The 27,763-nt window shown below is 46.3% G+C and overlaps 1 protein-coding gene across 4 annotated transcripts in view; it reads right to left on the bottom strand.

Moving 5' to 3' along the window:
• Window positions 1-27,763, bottom strand: part of PDCD11 (programmed cell death 11) — a 618,996-nt gene that overhangs the window by 324,565 nt on the left and 266,668 nt on the right. For all 4 annotated transcript variants that reach the window (XM_085606675.1, XM_085606679.1, XM_085606671.1 and 1 more), the window contains exon 20: window positions 26,093-26,607. In XM_085606675.1, coding sequence (XP_085462801.1) covers window positions 26,093-26,607 — 515 coding nt within the window. The remainder of the gene's footprint in view (window positions 1-26,092; window positions 26,608-27,763) is intronic.

Below are 27,763 nucleotides of genomic sequence, written 5' to 3'. Positions count from 1 at the left end.
CTTAGAAAAACAAAAATGTAGACGACAAGAGAGGAAATGGAGACTCAATTATGAAGCTCACAAGGAGGAACTGTACAGACTGTCTGTCCAAATATAAAACGCTCTTGGCTAAAGAAAAAAAACTGTACTTCACGCCCGGATAGAATCCTCAAAAAACTCACCCTAGATTTTAAGTTATTAACAATCTTACCGAACCACCCATAGCCAAAGTAAGTAGCAGCAGTCAAGCCTTCTGCGACAATATCGCTCCATACTTCAGGAATAAGGTGGATCAAATCTACAATCTTTTCAGTGCCTCTAGGAACAAATATCCTACACCGCAACCAGATGAATACACCGATAATGATAAGAGTCATATCGATATCCTTATCAATATGCCAGTTCAGTCCAGTCTCTACAACACAGGTGGCGCATCCTATTAAGACCACGAAATCTGGATCTCTGAATGACCATTGTCCCCCTTCAGTGCTCAAACTAAATCCCTGAACCAATAGCTAAGGTTTTGACCCACATTTTTAACTATGTTCTGGTCGGCTACTTATCTTTCTTCATGGAAGAAACCGTAAATTCTTCCTCTCTTTAAAAAAAAAACCCCCAAAAAACCTTAATTCTGACCCCCTCACCCCCTCTAGCTACAAACCTATCTTCAGACTTCCTTTGTCAGCTAAGATCATAGAAACAATCATGAATACTCAACTTACACAGTTTATTAAAGAGCACAAGTTATTAGACCCAACAAAGTTTGGTTTGAGATCAGATCACAGCACCGAGACAGCGCTCATCAAAGCTACTGATGAACCAAAAGCCATCCTTGATGAAGGAGGCAATACAGCTTTTATCCTGCTGGACCTATCCGCGGCCTTTGACACCGTAGATCACTCTATACTATGCCATCGTTTAGAGACTATTTGCATAAAGGGTACAGCCTTAGAGCTACCAAGATCATTTCTAAAGGACAAAGAAAATCTGGTGATGCTAGACAATTTCAGCTCCAAAACCTTCTTGCGTCCATGCGGGGTTCCGCAGTGGTCCTCGCTCAGTCCCACCCTTTTTAAATTACATGTAGCTGAACTTGCCCCGCTGATCCAATCCTATGGTCGTTCACTCACCTCCTATGCAAATGATACACAAGTTGTGTTATCTGCTGCAAACAAGGCTAAAGACACAAGCTGTCAGCTAATTGTATGAGAGAAATCAGCACCTGGATATACATGCACTGCCAAAAGTTAAATTCTGATTAAGAAGATGTTATTTTCTTCCGAAATAATCCTCACTTCTGGACCCCTGATTGCTGGCCACCAGAAATGGGCCGACTCCCAATGCCAACACTCAAAGTCAAAATTTTAGGAGTGATTCTCGAAGATCAACTAAATCTCAGTAAACAAGTTAATGCCATCATATCCACCTCTTATAATACGTTAAGAACCATCAAAAAGATTCTTCCTTACATACCTAAAACTCTAGGAAAACAGTTGTATCCTCCCTCATTCTATCTAAAATAAACTAGTACAATGGTTTATATATCAACAAACAATAGATTAATAAATTGCAAGTCCTCCAAAACTCCGCAGCCAGAGTACTCCTTGATCTCCCTAAACATCACACTGTATCCCTTGCCAGCATGGAACTGGAATGGCTTACCATCAGGAATCGGATTAAATTAAAAAACCTCCGTCTCAATTTTAAGACACTACATGGTATGGGTCCTGAACTCCTGAAAAAAGCCATCTATTGGTATACCCCTAGCAGGAACCTCAGATCTCTGGGAACCTACAAAGTGACACCCTTTAGATTCAAGAAAATTAAATGGGGTGGCAGCAACTTCCTCACTGGAGCCACTAGACTCTGGAATACGCTGTCTCTCCACATTAGATCCACATCATCACTACAGGTTTTCAGAAAACTTCTTAAAGCATGGCCTTCAACTGTTAACTTTCCATTTTAAACTGTCCCTCATTCTTGACTCTGCTCAGTTATCAGCGCCAAGACACCCTTGTCTACATGCTGCGCTATATAAACATTTTAACAGATTAGCATTTTTTTGTGATGGCAGAATTAGGAATTCTGGGACAGGGTTATACCCACTTACCACAGAAAGTGGTCATACAGGGGGCGGATTGACCCCAGGGGTAAGTAGCCTATTGGCTACTACTCTACACTCCGCCTAAAGTCCCTAAATGTACCATTAAGGGGAGCCCCTGGAACTAAGAAATCAGATTTCTGCCAACCTAAGGTTAAAAAGGACAGAAGAGCCACGAGAAGCAAGGACAGTGGAGAAGCAACTGACTTGGTGTCAACCCTGCCGGCCTGTCTACTGTTTCCGACAAACTTGCGCCAAAGTCATCTCGTCCTGCAGCTGCTGTGCCTCCAAAAGCCTAGGAGGACTGCCTTCAACAAAGACCCAGGAATTCCAGTGGAGTAGCAAAGCTGCTTTCCTGCATCCTGCAGGTATTCCAAAAGAACTGTGAGGACTCCGGACCGCTGCAAATCTGACACCGGAAAGCACCACTGCACCCGTTCCCCCCCTAGCCTGAGTTGAAGTGGGCTAACGGTGCCAGGGTGGTCTCCCAACCCTCCAGAGACAAAGATCACCTTGGGTTTGCCCACAGTGGACACACTGACACCGCTGGCAGCCTCTTTGTGCATGCTCCCTCTGCCGCAGTGTATGCGGTGATGAAAACCAGACACCTCAGAAAACCTCTGCACCTGGCCGTCCTGGCTAGGAGAAGAGGACCAAAAGGTGTCCCCACATCCCTGAGCATCGCGAGACCTGAGCCTCCTTGTTGGTTTAGCCTGACTGGTCTCCCAGTCTCAGCCTCTTTGCAACAGGACCGTTACCCATTAGAGTGAGTGGGACACCCGACGCTGCCCCAGAGCCTCCAGAGATAATCTGTTAGTGTGGCTTTGGACAATGCCACATACTCACCTTAAGGAGATTGGTCCCATAAGTCCATGTGAAATGCCCAAATGCAGTACATTTTCGCCCATAGGATAACATTGGACACCAGACACTGAAACACACGCCTGCACCCAGACGCCCAAGAGTTTCCAGAGGTGACCTGCTGGTGCTACCTTGGACCTTGCCCCATACTTGCCTCAAGTCCAGGAGATTGGTACTGTAAATCGCTGTGAAGTATCTGTATGCAGTGTATGTCCTTCCTCCACAAAATAAAATTACAGTTTCAGAAATTGCACTCTGTCCATTTTTAAAAACGATGTAAAAATTCATAACTGGAAACGTACTTACCTGATTTTGATGCTCTTGTTGCCGAAAGTTATATAAAGATACAAGTTATTTTTATACATTGGAGTGGATCTCCTTACTGAGTCATGTGTATCGTTTATTGATTGTGTGTATGCATCAAATGTTTAACACTCCGCTCTGATAAGCCTAAAGCTGCGCGACCTCACTACCTCCTAAAAGGGCACCCTGGGATTGCTAGAGCAAGCCCCAGTCCACTTATAAGGGATACCTGGATTCCTTGCACAGTATATCTCTTTTTGGTATAATATATAAAGAGCCAGCTTCCTACACTGCATAAGTGTCCCTTTTGTAACACAGATTATTAACCTCGCATCCTATTGCTTGGAAGAAAAGCATTTGATCGTACGCCTATTAAGGGACATCCATTGTGGACAAATGCAGAGGTGGACTTTTACCTTATTGTCTGTAACCATTGATTATTTTACTCACTCACTATAACCAACGCCATAGGTATATTTAATTGGCTCGTCAATAGGAAAAAAATGTTTTGCTTCGCTGATAACATTTGTCCAATAAGTGTAATAAAGTTTAGGTTGACCGTGGAAAGTTGAAAAGGTGATGTCCCTTGAGCCCTTCACTTCTTAGTGTGCACTGCTTACTAAGCAATCTAGCTGTGGGTACGGACAGCTATGCACCTCATGCAGTCCCAATAAACTTGAAACCATAAAAGCAACAGTTCAAATCTGTTAAAAACTAGTAAAAACGAGTTCAAACCAGCAAAAACCTGCTTAACTGTTAAATTGAAAATCCGTAAAATCAGGCAGAACCCAGGAATAACAAGTGGGAAACATTAAGAAGGAATGGAAACAAGTAAAACCTGATGAAAGCCAGTAAAATCCAAGGGAGGCAGGTGAAAACGTAGCAGAAGCCAATAAAAAAGCAAGTGGAAACCATTAAAAGCCAAACAGAAGCTAGGAAAAACTTGGAAGCCAGAGAGGAATCTAGCCAAAGATAGAGAAACCTAGCTTATGGCCACTAAAACCTGGCTTAAGAGTGCTAAACAACAGGCCACGAAAACCTAGAAGAGGGCTACCAAACCCTAGCTGAGGACTGCAAAAGCTACAAGAAGTCCACATTGTGAACCAGATGGTCTCAATGGGGTCATGTGAGCACAAAGGGATTCCCCAGGAGAAACTGTCAAAAGAAGAGCAAGCAGAAATCCAGATACACTATGAATTACAGTGCATTACAATGCAAAGCCAAAAACCATATCTGCCACAGGAATACCACAATCAGGCCCAGCTAAATAACACTTAACCCATCAAGAGAGGCAGACCTATTCTTGAGTTCTTCACCTTAATAGGAGGGGAGAGAAAGTTTCATAGGGGTCCAACATGGGCAAACAGGACTGGGACTCTGCATGTGTAGATGATGCTTGCCCAGGATGGCCCTTCATTATACACCCATGACCCAAGGTAGATTTAGTAGGGGAAGAAATGAGTCCCACTGCCAAGATGAAGGATTCACAATTTAACAATAAATAAATAAACACAGAGAAAGGCAGTGATTCTGGACACTTAAGCCTGGAAACAAGACGTTCACATAAGGGACATAAGAGGGCCTGAAGCCAAAAGTGAACCCCACCAGGCTAGTTGACGACCTGACATGTTGAGGAGAGACAATGGAAAAGACACAAGGAATGACTAATATTAACTGGAAAAACAACAGCTGATCCACTGTCCCAGGACAGTCATTAATTTACCTACCTGCTGGGTAAGATGCATTCGAAAATCATGTTCCATGTGGGCACCTTGTCCCACAGAACAGAGACTGGTCCAAGCACAGGCCACCACGAAATAGTTTAAAGACACCGCCACTAAGAAACTGGACAGGCAGTATGTTGTTGACACCATATGGGGGGCCACAACTGGGACATACAAGATACCTTAGGAAATACAAGTTCAAAATGACATCCATCAACACATTTTGTAAGATCTGCACTTGCAGGACTAGATGGCTTCCTTAGACCTCCAGAATGCCTATTTTCAATCCCAATTGCAAGGGAGTTTCCGCAATCTGAGAGGTTGTGCAGTGGGAGTGGAGCACAAATTTACCATTCATTCTTATTGCCTATTATTGGCTCCCAGAGTATTCACAAAGGTCATAGTAGGGCTGGTGGCTCACCTGTAACATCATGAAATTCATTTGTATCCCTCCAGCAACTGTCTGGCAAAGGTGTCTGGCCCCAGATTTTGTAATACTGCACCAAGACTTTACAATTATACTTTTGCAAAAGTTGTGGGTTTCAGTAAACGAAGAAAAGTGTTCCCTTATTGTAAGAAGCTTGCTCTTAAGATAGTGCACCAAAATGAGGTGCACTGTGCAGAGAGTCCAGGTGTCCCTCATCAGTGTACCAGGGCTTGCTCTAGCAAGCCTAGTGTGCTCTATTTGTAGTAGTGTGGTCGAGCAGCCTTAGGATTATCAGAGGGGAGAGTTAGGCCTTGGTTGCACACAGTGTCAATAAATGAGACGCAAACTCAACAACGAAATCCGACACCAATATAGGCAAGTACTTTTCGAGTTAGCGATTTCTAGGCACTTAGAAAATACAGCTGTCAGATTTGAGGCACAGTAATGTTAATCTATGGGAGAAACATACACTGCATAGGATAACTTGCCAACGACTTACAGGAGTGTTCTTTTGGCCCTTACAAACACCAGAAGTTTTGATTTACCAGCCCTGGGTTGCTTGGTCTATGGAGAAACCTGTGAGCAGAATAATGCTGCAAGTGGGGACAAGTCTGTCCGAACCAGAAGGGGCGCTCGGCTCTTGAGGGTCTCTGGGGCAGAGGTGCACCATCGGAAGGCTCAGACTTGGGCTGTGGGGCTCGGGTGCAGAGGCGTTTCGTCCGGCGGGTCGCTTGTGTTTGAAGCTCTCACTGGTTAAGTCGAACTGGAGATGAGCACAAAACAGGACAGCATGGCCACTCTCTGTGCTGGCCTTGATAAAGCTGGTGTGCCTCATCAGTAGGTCGGTATTGGTGTCAGGGGCACTAAACAAAGCTTGGATGCTGCAAGGGATCCGGTACCCCAGTTTTGGTGCAGAGTGGTTCCTGGGGATCCTGGCGTCTCCAAACTTGAAAGGGAGACTGATCTGACCTCCTGAACCACGGTGACCTCCTCCTGTGGACACGGTGGCCAATAGATCGGTGAACCAGACATTGTGGTCGGTGCATGCAGGCCAGTCGCTCCTCCTCTTCAAGGGAGATGCTGATGGGTTGGCGAAGTGCTGGTAGCCCTCTAAGGCTTTTGGAGGGAGCACAGCTGCAAGACAAGTCTGTTCTTTGCAATGGTTGAAACAGAAGCAGGTAGGCAAGGTTTGGCGCCAAATCCACAGCTAGCCTTCAGTTCTTGCAGTCTTCGGTTCATCGTTGTCCTTCTTTGATCAGGTGAATCTGTGTTTTTGGTGTCAGACGGCCACCTAAGTACTCAATTTAGGGCTTTTACGGGGAGTGAAGGGTAATAGCCAATGGGCTACTTATCCTTGGGGTCACTAAACCCCAAGTGGTCATAACCCTGTAATTCCACCAAAACAAGATGGCAGAGTACTTCATTTATGGAGCACATTGGAAAGTCCACGTTAGGGGTGTGATTAGCCTGGTGGTGCAGCGCGCCTACCACATACCTAATTTTCCACCTCTTCTGGTGCCAAATGGGTCTTAGGGCAGGGGGTGGCATCTCCCATGCCTGGGTTAAGCCAGTGTTGCATATCAAAGGTAGCAAGGACTTTAAAGTCCCTGGCCTTGATATGCTACATCACTAGCCATCCTGCTGGAGGAGGTGTGAGCACCTTCCTCCGGAGCAGGCATTGTTTCTGGCCTCAGAGCTTGGACTCTAACCTGCAGGGGGTCAGAAACTGCTGTGGTGACAGGCTGGTCGATACCAGCAGCCAGCACACTTGACAGTGGTAGGTTTTATGTCATATTAAAGTTAGCACTGGCAACAGTACAGATTAAGACAAGGTGTTTGATACCAAACACCATATGTTTCAGTGCAGCCATCATGCAGCTGAGGAACTTGTAATGACCAGTGCCCAGTACATGTACTTAACATGGCTTCACTTGTACCATCTAGTAATTGAACTAAAGAGCACAGGGGCATAGTTGCTCATGCAGATATGCCCTCACATGTAATATAATGTACCCTGCCTTAGGGCTATAAGGCCTGCTGAAGGGGTGACTTGGATATATTACATGCAGTGACTTAGGCTTGGCACACAGTGAGTGTGCCATGTTGTGTTTTCATTCATGGTCTGCATCAAGATATGCAGTCTGCAAAAGCAGGCTACATGCAATTTGTATGGGGCTCTCTGAGGGTGTTATCATATATGCTGCAGCCCTTAGGAATCCTCTTTGGTACCCATGCTCTAGGTACCAGGGATACCATTTAGTAGGGACTTACAGGAGTGCCAAAGTGTGAGCCAATGGTGTGACAGACCATTTTATCATGTTTTAGGGAAAAAGCACTAGGGCCTGGTTAGCAGGGACCTACTGCACATCATTAAAAAACATCAGTTCCAGTGGCAAAATGTGGGGGTGACGATGACAAAAAGGGACACTTTCCTGCACTTATCATCTCAGAGGTTGCTGTATATTGGTTACGACCTGGACATGGAGAGCATTAAAGAGCTGTCATTGTTAAACAGGCTCCAGAGCCTCTGATGGTACTGAACTTTTCTCAGTTGTCAAGTCAGATGGGCTCTATGCTTCGACTGTTAGGACTTCTAGCAGATTTCCAGTCCCTTTGGTGTGAGCCAGGATGTGGAAACCTTATTGGGATAACAGCGGAATAAGCTTTTAGTAACCTAAGAAATTGTGTCTACTTCTGAGCCTGATTCAGATGTTACAGTGAATGACCTCCGGAAAAAAGGATTCAAGGGGAATCTATTTGTTCTGCCTTAGTCACAGGTAACAATGACAAATGATGCCTCCCTTCTGTACTGGTACGCTCAGCTGGAAGACATGCACATCAATGGCATTTGGACACAGCAAGAAAGCCAAATGAACGTCAGCTGCGAGATACGAGAAAAACTAATGTTTATTAATCTGTTGGAATAGACGGCATGGGGCAAATCTGGGAAATCAGCAACTGATCTGGCACAGACTTGATCTTCTGAGGCTATGGGCCTCCAGATTCATTAATCAATATCTCAAGTATGGTAGCTACAAGCACAGTGTAATGAATTATATTTTTAACAAGTGGACCCACGAGAGGCGGACCTTTGCACAGTCTGCAATGTAGACAAACAATAAATCACTTTATTTCGAGGGTTCTTGCTACCGGAGATGAAGGAGAGGTTAGTGTTGGCAGCATATTATTTACCAGAGGATGCCCCTCGGTGTCCTCTTTTGCTACGGAAGCCCTTTTTCAAGAGGTTTTCTAATAGATGTGCACTGCACTATCTGCTCGCTGGTTTGGAGAGCCCCCGGAGGAACCTTCTTTGGACACCTTAAAACCTAGAATATTGGACATGCTTAAATTTGTGGTGTCTCTACTTGAAGAGGGTTTGAACATGGATGAAATGGAGGGCTTTCTGGAGGGCACTGGTTTGCATCTTCTCTCTAAGCAGGGATCCTTCTTCAAGTTGCCTTAGTAAAGTGTTGCAAAACAAGTATTCATCTGTTGGGACAATAACCTTGTACTGACATTTCTCCTGTGGATCTCCTTTCGGGTGTGCTCCCTTTACATTCTTCTCTAGGAATAAGGTGACCATATGATTTAAGCCATCTTTTTTGCCCAAATTTGTAATGGAGTTCCATCTCTTGCAGAACATAGTGCAGGCAAAAATGTTCTCCCAATTCTTATCAGACTAAGGAAGAACAGAAAGAACAGAGACTACATCCCTCCAGGATGATCAAAAATGGCCTAAGTCCCTATATTTTAGAGGAATGCGACTATTGATGATAATCTGTTTATTTCCACTGATGCACCATCAATGGTTAATGCTGTAAACAAGCAGACCATTTCTAGATGGGTTTTCCTTGCATATGCAGCACGGTTACAAAATCGCAGGTAAAGACCTGCTCTCCAGATGGGTTATCTGCTCACCCTTGAGGTGGCAAAGTATCCTCCTCCTCTTAGAGATATTCCTATACAATTTGTCAGGCAACTTGCTGGGCCTCACAGCGGCAACATGGCCACAATTAGCATGCTGTTCGCCACAGGTTTAGTCTGAAAAATGTGTCTCCTCAAACCCCTTCTTTTCTGTGGTGCTTTGGGAAGGGTTTATAGAAGGGCTGAGTAGCAGCAAATATTCGTCAGAAAAACTGTGTTATCCATCGGGCAAGGATCTTTTTGATGGATATGGTGCTCCCACAGATTCCCAGTCACCATCTCTCCTCCCCTCTTGAGGATTATGTTCTCACATGCTATATTTTGTTACCTCTACTCGTTGCATTCTTAGCCTCTTCAGGGCTCAGAACAGCAGGATGGAATTGACATTGCTGGCTTCAGTAGAGCCACAGACTAAGTACTCAAACTCACTTCTCATTTCCCAGCTCAAACTATGTTGCTCTGTGTCATCTGGTGCTGCTGAAGAGACTTATGAAACATTTCTAGATCCAACATAGAAATAACATACAATAATGAAATCTGCTAAGTGTTCATATCCCTCAGAGAGAACTTTACGTAAGTAAATTAGCTTGTTTATTCATAGCAAAGGACTAGCCCTCCTGAACAAAATAAAGTTAACTTTGTGTAACCCCTGAAACTCTTAGTTTGTAAACTTTATACCACTCATAACTTGTGGATATTGTGACACCTTCCCCTTACACCAGAAGTCAAAGTTCTTCCAATGACAACTAAGTCTTCAGGGTGAAAGGCCTACGAGACCTTATGAAAAGCCAAAGCCACCTCAAGCGAACAACCCTGAGCCAACAAGGTCAATCTCTCAAGTGCTGTACCTCCAGCCGGAGGCGCAAGAGAGGATGGGCTGAGAAGTGGAACCCACAGCGGAGATGGATGAATGGAAAACCTCCAATTGGGATGCACTGCCAAACCCTGAAGAAGGGTAAACCAAGGTCTCCTAGGCCATTCTAGGATGACTAGAAGAACCACTGCCAGATCCACCCACTGCCTGATCCACCCAGATTTTCCTGTGAACTCTACGGAAATGGGTGAAAGGCAAACGGGAGCCCGTGGGGCCATAGATTGGAGAAGGCATCTATCATCTAGGCTGACCTGTAAGGAACCAGGGTGTGAACTGAGGGAGAAGGGAAGTGACACTCTTGCCCCCTTTTAAAACACGCGAATACGGGCCCTGTCCTCTTGCCGCACCACTGCATAGATCACACCCCTTTGCATTCTGAGTTTTTGAGATTATTGGAGACTGTTTCATTTTATACATCAAGGACACAATCCCAGTACCTGACCTCAAGATGGCCGCCTCAGTGGGTTGCTCCATGATGCTCTACTACTCCTGGACAATATAACTGGCCTTCGACCTTGTTCTTGATCACAGACCTCACCTGCCCTTGATCCTGCTCACTCTTCTGGACTTTTACTCTGGGATCTTTCCCGTGACTGTGGAGACTTAGCTATTTGACCAATGCCCGGTGGAGCTACCTGATAGCTAAAGAGGAGATGGGCTGGGGACTCCCCCTCGGTCGTCACCTACCCAGCCGGACTTTGGTCAAACTTTCTTTAGTCTCTCCGTCGTACCCCCCTCCCACCCTTTCACCCCTCCCCTTCTCCCTCTATGCTCCCTTCTTCTCGTCTTCTTTAATATTTTTCCTTGGAGACTTAGCTATTTGGCTGATGCCCGGTGGAGCTACCTGATAGCTATTGAGGAGATGGGCTATGGACTTCCCCCTCGGCCGTCACCTACCCAGCCGGACCTTGGACAAACGTTCCCTTCGACTCTCCGACGTATCTCCCCCTACTCCTTTTCCCTACCCCCTTACCTTTCTTCACTCCATGAACCTCGTCCTCTGTGCGAACTTAAATGTTTTTACTGGTATATTATGTAACTTGTAACGGATGTAATTTTGCTACTTTGTGGAACCTTATGTAAAGCGCTCTGATACCTTCGGGTCTAGCCAGCGCTATATAAAACTCTTTAAATACAAAAATAAAAAAATAAATCTACCATTCACTGGTCATGTAACTAAAGCCTTCGTCCCCTCATTTGCTCATATTTGTATGGACTTGAAGAGAAGAGTGTATCAATTAACCATTAACATAATTAATACAAATATACAGTAAGATAAATCAGTGAAATAAGAAAGACAACTGGCTTAGTGGTATGATTTTGAAATGAGAGCCCAACCAAAAGGATGTGGTTATACAACAGTTCTTACTGTAGGATTCCATCAGTCACCCAACCATTCTGTTACCGCAGATTGGACACCTTCCTTTCCCGATGACTAAATATAAAAAACGTGTTTTAAATGGCCCTCCATACTGCACTCTTGCCCTTTTTAAGGTCTGTAACTAACAGACAATACCTAGTTTAATGGTACTCAAATCACTGATTTTGGATTGATGGCAGACCACATCTGCCTTGTCGGGATTCCAAATCATGACTTCAAATCACTGCATATGGGCATAATGAACATTAATTCACTGAGACATCTTGTTGGTAAGCCTATGCTTTCCCTCAACTAAAAGAAGCACTACCTTATGTGGCTGTTTCCCCAAGTCATGCACTATTGAAATCAGCAAACTTTTAATCTTGCCTCTTTTACAACCTAAAACTGATATGGAGGTGCTACCCTACTTCCCAAAACACTTCTGTTTAGTTTTCTGTCTCTATCATGATTTGGGCTCTTGAGGAATGGCTTCATCTCATTTCCTTTTCGATGCTCCTGGTGGCTGGCAGAAGTGGAGCACATGTTTGGTTTGGCCAGACAATCCTGGTCAGTTTTCCGGTCTGAGATGGGGAGAAGCAGGGAATGAAGTAGCCTAATGTCTCTTGGTTCAACCCCCCTTCCCGAAGCATGGGGATATGGCTGTACCATGGCCCTTAGTGGATGTCATCCCCAGCGAGCAAAGCTTGGACTGGGGAGGGGTGAAGGGAGGAATAGAGGAATTCAAGGAAGTTTCTGGGCAGAGGTGTGGGACACTGGGTCCATCCCAATCATAAATTTACTTAGAGGAATTTTGCCTTGGGGATGGAGGGCATTTAATGGCAGGCACCAGGAAAGGAGCCCTCTTTCTCCTAAGGATTCAGCAGAGGACACCCAGCCTCAGAGAAGGTGAGAAGCAAAGATTGGTTACACCAGGGAATATCTGTAGCAGAGCCAAAGGAGACTTACCGAAGGTCCTGCTGGGAAATGACAGCAAAGTGGGCATGTTGCCAGAGGCGAACAGGCCAGAAGAAGGTGAAAGTCAGGTAGTCAGGATCCAGGGGGTACTGGCATGTTACTGCAATCGCCTTGGTGGGTTGAACCAGAAGGAAACCATCAATGGCAGAGCCTGTGGCCCGGAAGAAGTTAGTCGACAGGTGACTGGGTCACCTTGCAAGGAAAGGTGGAGACTTTCAACCAGGATATCGATCTATTCATGGTCTGGAAGAGAACGCTTACCCTGAATGAAATGAATAGTTACACCGGACGCGAGTGATCACTTGGGGGGCTGGATGCAGACGCTTCTCAAAAAGAAAATGGTATGGTTATGTTGGAAATGAAAGGTCACCCGGCTGGGCTGAAAGCAGAAGCTTGCCTGGAAGGAAAAAAATGTGATTACACCGGACGTGAAAGGTCACCCGGTTAGGCTGGAAGCAGACGCTTGCCTGAAGGAAAAGGTATGGTTACACCAAAAGCGAAGGGTCATCCGGCTGGGTTGGAAACAGATGATTGCCCAAAATCTTAAGTTAATGGCTTTATCCAAGGTGACAGGTCACATGGACAGACTGACCAGCACTAAATGTGGGGCACAGTGTTTGTGGCTATGGTAAAGCGGGCAAAGGCTCATTGAATTAAGAAAAAAATGGTGGTTAAAGGATAGCTTGTAAGTTGGAAATTGTCTAATATACTGCACCGTCAATTCTACCATATAGGTGAAATTGGTGTGGTCTGAATTTATGCGATCCAGTTTGGCGACCAGGTGAGGGCGCCAAATTTAAGCAACTTTTGCTTCCGCCTGCAGTATCTATTATTTAACAAATGGCTATTACAGCGGAGTCTGTGGGGCAGAGGTGTAACACAAGCCTTTGAAGCCTCTGCGGCATAGTGGGTCCCCAACCCTTCATGGGCCACCCATTCTGCACAAGGCCAATGGATATCTGTGAGATATGGGATACTTAGGGGCCCCTCGTCATCTTCTGCTGGGGAGCCCATCATTTTATGTTACGCCACTTCTGCAGGCCTCCTTTTCTGCTGCCTGTGCCGGTAAAAGAAATAGAGGTAATCCAAGTGGAGACAGCAGGCAGCTTACACCCAACCCAGATGTCGCTGATGGAGCAGGTTTCATCAGTCAAGGTTATTTAGGTAGTTGATCTAAGAGCTATCATGAGGACGCCCCGACGCATTGCTCGACTCTTCCAACAAAAAGGTCATAAGAGGAGAAACGGCTGCACATCATTTTTCTAAACTCTTACTTTTGGTCATAAGAATCTATGTTGGATGATTGCAGAGTATCATTTTCATAAGAATAATCTAGGGTTTCTTACAGTGATGGCGATCTGAAGCACAAATGGTGACCTATTTAATCAGTTTCATAAAGGTCCTAATGCCAGAGTCCATATTCATCAGTTGACAAGGGTTCTTACACAAAGGGAAGAGAATTACAAGATGACAATCCCTTAATTTCTTTTCTGGACACGCATGCTCCAGTTTTTCAAAGTGGACTGTTCAATACACATCTTTCTGGCACATCCGCAGCCTTCCAGTAAAATTCCACTGTTTCATGGTCATAGGGTTGAATATGCTACTTACCAGTATGCATCTGTTCTTGGCATGTAGGGCTGCTGACATTCATATCTGTGCATAGATCGCCGCCTAGTGTTGGGTCCGGATGTTTGCACGTTGTTGTCCTGGAAGAGTCTTCGAAGTATCCTTGGATAGGTGACTCCTCCCCTGGACTACAGTGCGCATGGGCATCCTCTCCATCCTCAGATTGTTTTTCGCCATTGTGGCAGTGATGGAGTAGATACAGAAAGTGATGACCATGCTTACAGTAATTCTGAGAGCTGCAGCTGCTACAGGCGCCGGGGAGGAGGGAGGGGGATATGAATGTCAGCAGCCCTACATGCCAAGAACAGATGCATACTGGTAAGTAGCATATTCAGTTCGAGGCATGTGGGCTGCTGAATTCATATCTGTGCATAGAATGTATAGCAGTGCCCTCTATTAGCGGCGGCTACCAGTGCCAGCTGCAGCGGTCTGAAAAAGAGTTTTGAGAACAGCCTGTCCTACAGCTGCCTGCTGTTTTGATTGCACATCTACACAATAGTGTTTGGTAAATGTATGTGTAGTGGACCAGGTGGCTGCTCTACATATATCATGCAGGGGAATGTTTCCTAGGAAAGCCATGGAGGCCCCTAACTTACGTGTTGAGTGGGCTCGTGGGGGAATCGTTAATGTGCGTTTAGCCTTTTGATAGCAAATTTGAATACATTTAACGATCCATCTGGCTATACCTGCTTTGGAGATAGCGTTACCTTTGTGGTGTGGCGCAAAGGCAACGAAAAGTTGTTTTGTCTTCCTAAAGATCTTAGTCCTGTCGATATAATACATGAGGGCTCTCTTCACGTCTAGTGTATGGAGTGCTCTTTCTGCAACAGTTTGTGGGTTTTGAAAGAAAACAGGCAGTTCAATAGTCTGATTCATGTGGAACTGCGATACCACCTTGGGCATGAATTTGGGGTTGGTACGTAGTACGACCCTGTTGGCGTGAACCTGTATAAATGGCTCTTGAACGGTTAGTGCCTGGAGTTCACTAACTCTTCTTAAAGAGGTGATCGCTACTAGGAAAGCTACTTTCCAGGTAAGAAATTGAAGCTCGCATGAGTGTAGACGTTCAAAGGGTGGACCCATCAGGCGTGTGAGGACCAAGTTGAGGTTCCACATTGGAGCCGGTGGGTGGCTTGGTGGAATGACTCGTTTGAGTCCCTCCAAGAATGCTTTGATGGCAGGCACTCTGAATAGAGAGAGGTGCTGCCTAGTCTGCAGATAGGCTGATATTGCGGTCAAATGGACACGTATAGAGGTGTACGCCAGATTGCATCGGTATAGGTGTAAGAGGTAACAAATTATGTTTTGTATGGATGCGTCTAGCGGGTTAATGTCATTATTAGTACAATAAATGACAAACCTTTTCCATTTGGCTGCATAGCAAGCTCTGGTAGTGGGTCTCCTGGCCTCCTTAATGATGTCCATACAGTCAGGTGGCAGGTTTAGGTAGCCAAACTCTAGGACTTCAGGAGCCAGATCGCCAGGTTCAGCTGTTGCGGATCTGGGTGCTGAATCTCTCCATGGTTCTGCGTCAAATGCGCGGGTTTGATCCGCAGCCTTTGATGCGGCACCACGGAAAGTTCGAGAAAGGTGGTGTACCACGGCTGGCGTGCCCACGTTGGAGCAACCAGGACGAGTGTCAGTGAGTGTTGTCTGAGTTTGCGTGCCACCAGCGGTATCAGTGGTGCTGGGGGAAAAGTGTACGCAAATCTGCCGGACCAGTTCATCCATATCGCATTGCCCTGCGACTGCGGATGTGGGAACCTGGCGGCAAAGCTTTGGCATTTTGCGTTTTCGCTTGTCGCGAATAGGTCTATCTCTGGATGACCCCACTGCTGGAAGTACGGTTGGAGTACTGATGGGTGTAACTCCCACTCGTGCATCTGGTGGCTGTGTCTGCTGAGCAGATCCGCCATCTGATTGTCCTTGCCGGGGAGGTGTTCTGCCATGAGGAACATGTTCCTTTGAATGGCCCACTTCCACATGCTCTGAGCCAGATGAGACAACTGTGGAGAGTGTGTTCCTCCCTGCTTCTGTATGTAGTACATGGCGGTCATGTTGTCCGTCCGGATCAACACGACTTTGTTGCACAAGTGTACTTTGAATGCTTTCATAGCCAGGAAGATTGCCATCAGTTCTAGAAGGTTGATGTGCATCTTCTTTTGTTGTGTTGTCCATAGTCCCTGCACTGTGTAGTGGAGTACATGAGCTCCCCATCCCTGGAGAGACTCGTCCGCTGTCAGTATTATTTGTGGAACAGGCTCTAGGAACGGTCGGCCCTTGCAAAGGTTTTGTGGATTCCACCAATGCAGAGAGTTGTATGCCCGACCGCTCACCAACACTAGGTCTTTCAGCTGTCCTTGAGCCTGATTCCACTGACGTGCTAAGCACTCCTGAAGCGGGCGCATATGTAGTCTCGCGTGTGGGACTATGAAAATGCAGGAGGCCATCATGCCTATCAACTGCATGAACACTCGCGCAGGAAGGGAGTGTTGGGGTTTGAACTTGGAAATCAGCATTTGCATGCTGTTGATCCTCACTAAATTTGGCTGAGCTGTGGCCGCCAGAGTGTCTATAGTCGCACCTAGGTACTGTTGTACGTGTGCGGGCTGGAGATGGGATTTTGGGTAATTTAGTGAGAATCTCAGACTGTGAAGGAGGTGAATGGTGCGGGACATGTGGCTGGCACATTGCTGGGCCGACTTTGCTTGAACGAGCCAGTCGTCCAGGTAAGGGTAGACATGTATGTGCTGCCTCCGTAGATGTGCCGCCACAGTAGCTAGGCACTTTGTGAAAACCCTGGGTGCTGTTGTCACGCCGAAGGGAAGGACTTTGAATTGGTAGTGCTGCCCCTGAACAGTGAACCTGAGGTATTTTTTGTGTGAGGGGTGAATGGGTATGTGGAAATACGCATCCTTGAGGTCCAGTGTGGCCAGGAAGTCTCCCTGTTTGAGCAGCGGGAGGACTTGCTGTAAAGTGAGCATGTGAAAATGCTCGGAGAGAATGTAGCGGTTCAGGGGTCTCAGGTCTAATATAGGTCTGAGTGACCCGTCCTTTTTTGGTATTAAAAAGTACAGGGAGTACACCCCCATACCCTGCTCGTGGACGGGTACGACCTCTATTGCGCCTTTTAGTAGCATGCTTAGCACCTCCTGCTGTAAGAGCGTTAAGTGCTCTGAGGACATAGGACGGTGTTTTGGAGGTATTGTGGGTGGAGTTGAGGTTAATTCTAGGCAGTAACCGTATTTGATAATGTCTTTGACCCACCTGTCCGTGGTGATGGAGTTCCACGTGGACAGGAACCTTTGTAGCCTTCACCCGACAGGTGTTAGGTGGTCGGGAGGAAGGGAGAGGGCGTCACTGTTTGTTCTTGGGGGAGGACCTGGTGTTGCCGTAACCGCGTCCTCTGCCCTTTGTGCTTGAGCCACGATAACCACCCCGGGTGTTTTTATCGTAGGTGCTTTGTGTGTTGCCTTTGTTGTAGGTTTGCTGTGACCCCTGTCCTCTACCTGCTCCTCTATTTCCGGGGCGACGAAAGGAGCCGCTCCGAAAGGACTGCGTTTGAAGAGCCCCCATGGACTTTGCAGTGTCCGTGTCCTTTTTTATTTTCTCTAGGGTGGTGTCAACCTCCGGCCCGAATAAGTAGTCGGGGTTGACAGGCTGGTTGAGGATGTTATTTTGCACCTCAGGTTTGAATCCGGAGATTCGCAACCAGGCGTGTCGTCGCAACATGACGCTAGTGTTTATGGCTCTGGCAGCTGTATCTGCGGCATCCAGTGCACACTTGATGGATGCGTTTGTGAGGAGTTGTCCCTCCCTGATGAGGATCTCTGCACCTTCTTTGAATTGGTCAGGGAGATGTTGGAGTAATTGTTCTAGTGTGTCGTAGTGTGCTCGATCGTAGCGGGCGAGGAGCGCCTGAGTATTGGCAATGCGCCATATATTAGCTGCCTGGGCCGCAACCCGTTTGCCGGAGGTCTCTAGCATCTTGGACTCTTTGTCCGGGGGAGGAGCATCACCTGTTGTTTGCGAGTGTGCCCGTTTGCGAGCATTCGCAACTACAATGGAATCTAGAGGTAACTGGCCTCTAATGTAGGTAGGGTCCCCAGGCGCCGACCTGTATTTTTTGTCGATTCTGGGGTTTATTACTCTTGCCCTGGTGGGTTCTTTGAAGATGTCCTTTGCTGGTTTGAGGACACCCTTTAACATGGGTAGAGTTTTTATATTCCTTTCTGAGGATGCGAAAGTGTCCATGAGAAAGTCGTCCTCCACGGTGTCAGAGTGGAGTTGCACCCCATGATTGGCCGCAGCACGTTCAATTAGGGCGTTGAATGCGGCAGTGTCCTCTGTGGGAGATGTTTTTGCTCCATAGAGTTGCGGGTCCTGTGTATCCATAGGTGCACCCGAGTCTACAGGGTTATCCCAAGCTTGGTCGGGGTCCTGTTGGCCTTCAGGGTCCGTCTCTCCGGGGTAGGGGACGTGGTCACCCATGTAGTCCTCCAAAACGTCAGTGTCTGAGTGTGTGGGAGAGAAGGACTGTGGATCCTGGTAAAAGGAGTGGAGAGGTTCGGAAAGAACTGGTTCCGAAGTCACCGGCAGCTTTTTCTTAAGCGGGATCCGGTAGGAGTCCAAAGCTGACTCTGAAGTTATTCTCCTTTTGTGGAGCACCATCCTGCCGGTGTCGGCGTCGATGACATGTGACGGAGACGACTCCGCAGGAGAGCGTTCAGCAGGCGTGAACGTGGTGTGGGTGACTCGTGTTCTGATCTGAAACAGTTTTGGGGCCGTGGATGGCGGCAGGCCAAAAGTGATATTGGTCGGTGCCGAAGAGGTCGATGGAGCTTTTATCGGCTCGGAGCCTGACGTGTCCTGGAGGACTGCTTTGTATTTGGTGCGTTGCGCAGCAACGGTCCGCACCTGGAGTGCCATCGAGTCCTTCGTGCCGGCCGTTTCCGTAGAGGCGGGCGTGGACTTCTTCGGTGTCGGCGAGTCATCGAGTCGAGGGGCGGCAACGGCCGTCGACGTCTTTGATGAGTGTGCCTTTGGTGGTACTGTCGAAGCGGGGTGTGACGCAGCAGGCAGTTTGACCTTTGGGGTCGGAGCCGATTGTGTAGGTGCCGGTAGCCGAGGAGGTTTGGTGGCACCGAAGCTCTTTTTCCGTGTGTCGGCGCCCACGTCGGCTGCTGCAAGCTCGGCACCAAAATCTCGTTTGGTGCGGTCGGCGCCGACGGGTTTTGCTGGCGTCGAAGGTGTGGTGGGCCTCGATCCGACCAGCGTTACTTTCGGTTTCGGTTTCTGGTGAACCAATGCGGCTTTCGGTTTCGAAGAAGGGAAACCAGCCTTTTTGGGTAGTAATGGATGCCGCTGAATGTCCGAGGCCGGGCCAGAAGGCGGGGCCGAAGAACTGCGGGATAGGTCTTGGGTAAGGCCCGAAGGCGATCCCTCGACCGGGTCCATAGACTGGCTCACTGGGATATCCTCAGTCTGTACGGGTAGGCCTGGCTCGTCACCGGAGCTACTCTCTTCGGCCCCTAAGGCCTCATTGTAGTCTCCTACCTCGGTGTCGGCTTCATCTCTGGAAAAGAGTTGTTCTTCGACGTCTTCCGATACGGAGTCGTGTTCGGAAGCGGGGCTGGAGGGTAGGTTCTCCACGTCTTCGACATCTTCGTCTTCGGCGCTGAAGATGTTGGCTGGGGCCGGTGCCGCTTGCTGCGCTTCGAGTCTTGCTGCTCGTCGATTCCGAAGAGTCTTCTTGGATCGGAATCGGGCACAGGCCATACATGTAGATTCGTCGTGATCCGGTGAAAGGCATTTGTTGCACACCGGATGGACGTCGATATGGGGATATTTCGCATTGCATACCGGACACCTCTTGAATGGTGTCCTCGATTCCATCGTCGATGAAGGGTCGATGGTCGGGGAAAATGCGAAAAAGTTGGTTCTGGAAGTTAGTAAACTAACAATATACTATCGATACCGATCGGGAACAGTACAGACGCGAACTAAAGGCCTTTTGGCCTGTAAAAAGGTTTTCCTAACTTGAGTCAAGAGAAGCACATCCGAACCCAACGGCGGAAAAAACACAATCTGAGGATGGAGAGGATGCCCATGCGCACTGTAGTCCAGGGGAGGAGTCACCTATCCAAGGATACTTCGAAGACTCTTCCAGGACAACAACGTGCAAACATCCGGACCCAACACTAGGCGGCGATCTATGCACAGATATGAATTCAGCAGCCCACATGCCTCGAACCTTTTGATTTTACAAAAAAAAGTATAATGTAATTATATAAAGGGTCTTTCAGCCACATTTCCTCATCTATTGGTCTATTGTGCAATTCATATTTTGCTTCCGCCAAATACAGCATATAGCATGGAGCAATGGGTCAGCCTACTTAAACCACTAGTTAATTTTACTTTGAGTGACTGCTTTTGTTCTCACACAAGCTAGTTTCCTACAGTTCCGGTGTTTTTGCTTTTACTTTACAAAAACTTCAGTGCTCTCTTTCTATTCAGAGCCTGATGTGATAGCAGGAGGTTTCTGATGCGCATTCCATCTTTATCAGGTCCCATCTTCTGCCAATGTTGTTGCAAATTCTTTTTGGAATGGTTTGCTTTTCTGACTGCTGCTATTTCACGACATAACAGAGTGTGCTCAACTGAAGCTGTTCTTTAAGAAGTTACCCTATTTTTAATTTTTCCTTCTCTCATTTCCATTTTCTTTGAGCCTTTTCTCTTTCCTTTGTTCCTTCCTTCTTCCCTATATGTTCTTTCTTTCTCTCTCGCATTTCCTTCTCTCTCTTGCTCTCTCTCCCTCTCTCTCTCTCCTTTACTTTTCCATTTTATCTTCAAAGGGAAGAAGAGGCTTTTAGCCACTGCAAGACTAACTGACTTTTAGGTCGGTGCTAGCAAAGACCTTTTGATTTTACTAAAATTGTGTACAAGAAAGTTACTTATAGGGGCTTCAGCCAGATTATAGGGGATTCAGCCAGACGGCATCAGTTATTCTGTGTTTGGTAGAATTCGTATTTTTCTTCCACCCACTCTAGCATGCATTAGCGGCAAAGTGTCAGCCCAAATGAGCCATTGGCTGACTTTCACAAGGAACACATCCACAAACAGTAGTTCCCTTTAGTGCCAGAGAGTATTATGTGCTTTTGAGACCCCCTCCCACCCCAAAAAAGAAGCCCACAAATTATTGCCGGTAGCAATATTTTTTTTAGATTGATGTGGGCAGGGCATATTACCAAGCAAAGTTTTGCAAAAACCATAACAAAACAAGAATTGCCAGAATGCAGATGATGAACGCCAGAGCCACTGTCTTTGTTAATGCTTCTTTTTATTTCCTTTTGACGCTTTTTGGCTCCTATAACCACGTTCTTTTAACTGTCCACTTTTACAGCTTTTGCCATCTTTCTTTGGTTAGTGACTATCAGCACTTTTTTGCCCCGCTGTGCCCAGGCAGTCCCCTCTTGCACAATCACTATTTTGGCCTCTCTTCTGCTTATTTCACTCCTTTTTGTCCTGCTTTAACCACTTTGTCCTTTGCATTTCTTTGCCACATCTGACTTTAGTTTTCTGCTTCCACCAAATTGATGCCCATCCATGCTCATGCTGCGCTCTCACCTGCTCCTTCCCGCCACCCACGTCTCTCCTGCTACATGCCCTGGTTCCACCCACCACCCCCAGGTTCTCCTTCCCATCCATTTATTATCAGTGCAGATAGGCGCACAAGTGGCAAGTGAGTCTGCAACCAGTGGCAGAACCCCAAATCTATGCCACCACAGGAAAGCCCAAAACTCTACCTCGCCACATCCCCCCACGCCCTGAACCCATGACGCATCGCCCCGCATTGCTGTCAGACTGCTCCAACCAACAACAAAGGTGTGTTTTCCAGCACAGGATGCCACTTCTCCAGTGACACTGCGTGAACCCCCACACCATACTAGCACTCCTGCACCTGGCAACACAAACAAGCACCACAGCAACTCTCTTGTTCCCCCACTGGGCACCCCCCTCTCCTACCAAACCCTCCATAAAAACCTGGAACCTCATCATGCACTCTCCCCAGTCCTACTCTTCCTCACAGATACCAGGCTCAAACCTACACGTACCCCCGACAGGGTAAATGCCATCCCCTGGGGATAAAAGATCACCAGATAGGACAGGGCAAGTAAACCTGCAGGATGGACCACATTTATCTACAAGGAGCACATCTATTGTGCCTTCACCAAAGCCAACAAGCATTGGCATAGCCAGTAGGTCTCGCCTTTGGGACCTTATAAGTGTTCAGCCATGCAACACTTGATGTTGTTGCACCAAGGATATTGTGCTGGATAACTAAACACTTAAAAGGTCCCAAAGGCGAGACCTATTGGCTATGCCAATACTTTTTTAAATATGAATTTTTACAGGTAAGTAAATAGTTCACTTTAATGCGTCTTTACGTAGCAATGCTCCTCTATGAGAGAAAAGGCATATATAGCAGTTATTTATGGTTGAGTTCTGGGGGTCTCCTTTGGGACAAAGGGTCGTAGGTGGCCAAGGTCCAAAGAAACACCAGCAGTTACTCATTACCTTCCCTGGGGCGTCCGGGTGCAGAGGTTCTAATCGGGTTGGTAGCTGTGCGTGCTATGCCAGTGGAAAGAAGGAGGGGCCACCTGGAATCCTTGGGTTGCATATCAAAGGTGGCAGAAGCCTTTAAAGACTCCTATCTTGATATGCTGATCCCTTAGCCATCATGCTTGGAGGAGGTGACAACACCTCCGGCCGGAGCAGTCATTGTTTCTGCCCTCAGAGAACATGGGCTCTTACTTGCAGGGGGCCAGAAACCGGTCTGTGGTGTCATGCTGGTCTACACCAGTCAGCCAGTCAGCCAGTATAATAGTAGTCGGTAGGTTTTCATGGAGCACCTCTAAGTTACCCTTTGGGTGCATGTATTAATAAATCCATCACTGGAATCAGTGGGGGTGTATTATTTTGAGGTGTTTGATACCAAACATCTCTAGTTTCAGTGAAGCCATCATGTAGCTGGGGAACTCTAACACCAGTGTCCAGCACATGTTCTTAAAATGGCTGCCCTGTTCACTTTTAATGTCTAAGAATCGACCTGGACATCACAGGGGCATATTGGTTTATGTAGCTATATCCACCCATGTAGTATAGTGTACTCTGTCTTAGGGCTGTAAGTCCTATTGTAAGGGTGACTTACCTATACTGCATGCAGTGTCTGCAGGCATGGCACACAGGAGATGTGCCATGTCATGTCTTCACTTTACTCTGCACCATGGCTCGCAGCCAGCAATGGCAAGTGGCATGTTGGTGCTGAGGGGTCACTTAGGGTGGCACAAGACATGCTGCAGCCCTTAGGGACACTCTTTAGCCTCCTTGCCTTAAGTACCAGGGGTACCATTTACCGGGGTCTAAGAGGGGTGCTAAAGATATTGCCAATTGGGTAACAATTGTACAGTTTTAGTGAAAGAAATCTGGCCTCGGGGACCTGGAAAGCAGGAAACCAGACCACTTTTGTCAAAATTGCAACAAATACCAGGCAATAAGTTGGGATGGCCATGCCAAAAAGGGGCACACTCCAACAGTTAAATCGAGATTAAAGTGCAAAGTGTGCCCTGCAAACGTTTTGTGAATTATTACTTCAGCCTGTGAGAGAATGTAATATGGACCTCTTCAGGGAAATATAATCCTGATAGAACAAAAAGCTTCTTGTAGCTACACATACATATGCTCATGACCTTAGCTGGGATGCATTAGATGCAAATATAACTTGTCAGAACCCCGTCCAGAGGGCCAAGCAGGAGCAACTGGCGTAACTGTGCGGGTTGAGCTCTTGTACACCTGATGTCCCAGGCCCCAACCTACTATGAATCATGGGCAACTGAGCCAAGTACCCATCCAGCACTTGACTATAAGTGGTAGCCTGGGTCGAGCAGTCCATGGCTGCTTGGGGGAGGAGTGAGAAGGGGATAGGAAGGTAGACACCGGGGGGGGTAACAACTCAAAATACATTGTGCAACAGCAATAAATTATTGTCTTGTCAAATACTAGCTTTTTTGAAAAGAGAAGCATTTATATACCAACTAAAGTAAAATACGAATTTTATAAACCATACACATAGTCCTCGGAGGTCAGGGCTCTAGTGTTTTATAGGTGTATTCCTGAGTCCCACTAACCTCTCACTATCTATAGTGGTTCTTCCCCATTCATTACAGGCGGCATTCAGTCATCCAAATCTCAGGAGTCCAACTCTTTATTAAAGTCAAGTTCCGTGGGCCAGTCTATCCGTAAATCAGTCTCCCTGCCTTAAGTACCATGGGTACTACTTACTGGGGGGTTACAGGGGGTGCTTAAGGTATTGCCAATTGGATGAACAATTGTAGTTTTAGGGGGAAGAGATCTGGCACGAGGGACCAGGATAACAGAAACCCAGTGCCCTTCTGTCAAAATTGCATCAGATACCAGGCAAAAGTGGGGGTGACCATGTCAAAAAGGGGCACTTTCCTACAGTCTCCAAGTAGTTTTTAGCAATAGTTAATACATTAAGTTATCTACGTGGCAATGATGCAGCTTGGTCCGAATCATTGGTGCCCATGTCATGAAAAGTTGGTCATTGATCACGGATCTCTGATTCTGCCAAGGTAAAAGTTGCATCTATGGTCCAGATTGCATGATATCTCCTCCACTGAGAAGGCATTAGAACGAGAAAAACAATTCAAAATAACTATTTACTCATTTAGATGGTGCTCCAATTGTACCTGCAGAACAAGGCAGTTGAGTCCCTAAAACAACGTTGACTTGTGAATAAAAAGGTTTGCTGAGCAGAGAAAACACATAGCTGTTAAAAATACCTCTCAGGTGGACTAAGCTTTAACTATACTCAACAATAGACAATAATAATGGAGGCTTAGCGCTATACTGGAAGGAAAAAAAAAATGAAGAGCAGTAAAACCATAACAAAAGAGAAAGAAAGGTTATAATGGTATTAAGGTCAAGATCCTATGTCAGCGTTTCTTTTAAATGGAATAGAAACTTGTTCCAGCCTATACTGTTCGAATGAAAAAAAGGAACTGGAAAGGGTGTACATATACACACATAATTGGCATGGTACCCACAAGCTGGCAATGGGAAACAGAGTACATCAGCTATTCAAATGGGATGTGCAAATATACAAACTCCAATTTTATTCTTATATTGGAAGGAGTTCAAGCGAGACGTAGTAAAAAATGGCTCACTGAGATTTTTCTTAAAACCCCTAGCAATTGTAAATTCCTTAGCGTAGATAGTTCCTTGCAAGAATAACATAAGCTGTTACAGGGAAATGGAAGACTAAGACACTGTTGCAGCTCAGCATTATATATTGCAATTACGACAAACCTCAACAAAAGCCAACCATCAAAGAATTGCGTTGACAACCAGAAGCTGAAATACTTACCAAATTTATGACAAGACTGTTACCTCTTTATGTATAATAAAGGCCTTGTACTGAAACAAACTGGCAGAGTAGAAAGCAATAGTTGCTTATATCATGGTTTGCTCAGTTGTCTGAATTATATATTGCCGCATGTTGATTCCCTCCCCAATAGGTGTCAAGTCACTTTCATCACAGCAGTAGAGAGTGACAAACGTCATTAGTCCCTTATTTACTCTTGGTCTCTAAATGAGACTGGCACACATACCAAATTAATATGCAACAGTCATTTTGAAGAGACAAAAGATCTGCAAAGTGGAACCTACTTACTCAATGAAACAGTGCTATGGCAATGATTTTAAGTTAACTTTGAACCAGACAGGTCTGAAAATGTGAAAAGGGGTTCCACCCCTGTGCTTAATTACTAAACCACCTGCACCCACTTCACTCTCAATCACAATTCACTTCACTCGAGTTATCAGACCTGCTTTCCAAAAAAGAGCTGAATGTTACCTGTGAGTCTTCATGTCTCGACCACCAATGACTTTAGCAGCAACTGTTTGCTTCACTTTCAGCCTGGACGTAGGAAATGTCCCAATTGTGACTTCGTCGAATATCTGAGAGGCATGGATAAACCCCACACGTTTATCACAAATGGAAACAATCACATTGTTTGGTTTCACAGACTTGACAGTTCCAGTGACTATGTCACCAAAGGACAGGCTGTGCGTTCCTACTGATGGCGGCTCTCCCAGGTTGTCCGATTTCTTCCATTGTTTCTTGTTAGCCCGTGAAGTCACAGGACCTTGCAATGCTAAGAGAACCCCATGATCACTGGAGGTCTCTGCTTTTAGTACAAGGGAGATGGTTTCTCCAACAGTCAATTTTTCTGAATCAAAGCGGAAGGTGTCATTCAAATGGGAAGCCACAGGGACGGCAGCGAGCTGGCCAGTTTCAACTAAGGAGACCACGGCAAACTCTTCTGCAACATGTTGTACAACTGCTGACGTGGAATAATTTTCATGAAACTGTAAAAACAAGAAAAAAATACTTAGCAGCGGAAAAGACTTACATTCAGAATGCAAAATACTTCAAAGCAACTGCATCGTGGCACAGTAAGGTGACTGAAAATGATCTTCTTTATGACCAGACAGTAGCGAAGTGAGGAGGTGGCATGTGCCACATTAAATAAGTAGAAGTCAATTCCACTGCATTCTCACCAAATTATAATGGACTATGCCTTCAGACATTCCTTAGTTAACAGCACTTTCCATAATGGGATTTGCATTTTTGGTTTGCTCAAGTATGGGCCTCATACCGACAGAGTACAAAAGTGCTGAGAGGTTAACAGCTCCCATTGGCTAAAGGTGTCATAGATGACAAAAGGCAACTTGGCAATCAAGCTCTTTCACACCACTGTCCACAAAAACACTAAAAACACACCCACAAATAGCACAAAAGAGCTCTCATTTTGGTAGTCCCCAGGGGTGAAAAAAGCTCACTGCCGTTGAGCACTATAGATTCTAGTGCTCATAATCCAGCATCTTTCTTGAGCACCACATGTTAAACGCTACAGGGTAGGAGGGCCATATCATTTCATGTAGTCACGGACACTGTGGCTGATGAATTCTGGATGTTTTAGTTTGGGGTTTTCCACACTGTACTAATCTTATAACATGCCTGATGGTAATAATTCTAGGTTAGATGCCTAGGAGCAGAAACAGTGCCCGTGAACATGAAGTGTGGTGGTGCCTACAGGTTCGATGTGTTGCAAGGCTTGTCCACACTGGCAAATTTCAATAGACTCAGTCTATCTATCAGATGTTCTTTGCAGGTGTACAAGGCAAAGGGGAATAGCTTCTAGAATTTTCTTTCAGGCAGACTGGCACAGCATCGTATTCCTCAACTTGAGGCCTTTGGAAATCTTGGACCGGTCAATCATAATACCATGGAGGATGAAATCTGATGGTGACAGTGTCCTGCTAGCAAGTTGGCAGCTTTCAAAACTGTTGGTCACTGTCTCCAGAATTCAATAGGTCAATATCCATGACACTGCTTTGGCCTAGGTAACTGGAGTTTCTCAAATACTGCAATCAACGTGTTACAATTCCACCCTTTGACTCAAGCACAGCCCTCATGTGTGGGGCTCCCAAGGGCTCGGCTTTTGTGACCTTTTTGTTAACA

Source organism: Triturus cristatus, chromosome 1_2, assembly GCF_964204655.1.
Source record: "Triturus cristatus chromosome 1_2, aTriCri1.1, whole genome shotgun sequence".
Taxonomy (NCBI): domain Eukaryota; kingdom Metazoa; phylum Chordata; class Amphibia; order Caudata; family Salamandridae; genus Triturus; species Triturus cristatus.
This window is presented reverse-complemented; position numbering and strand designations above follow the sequence as displayed.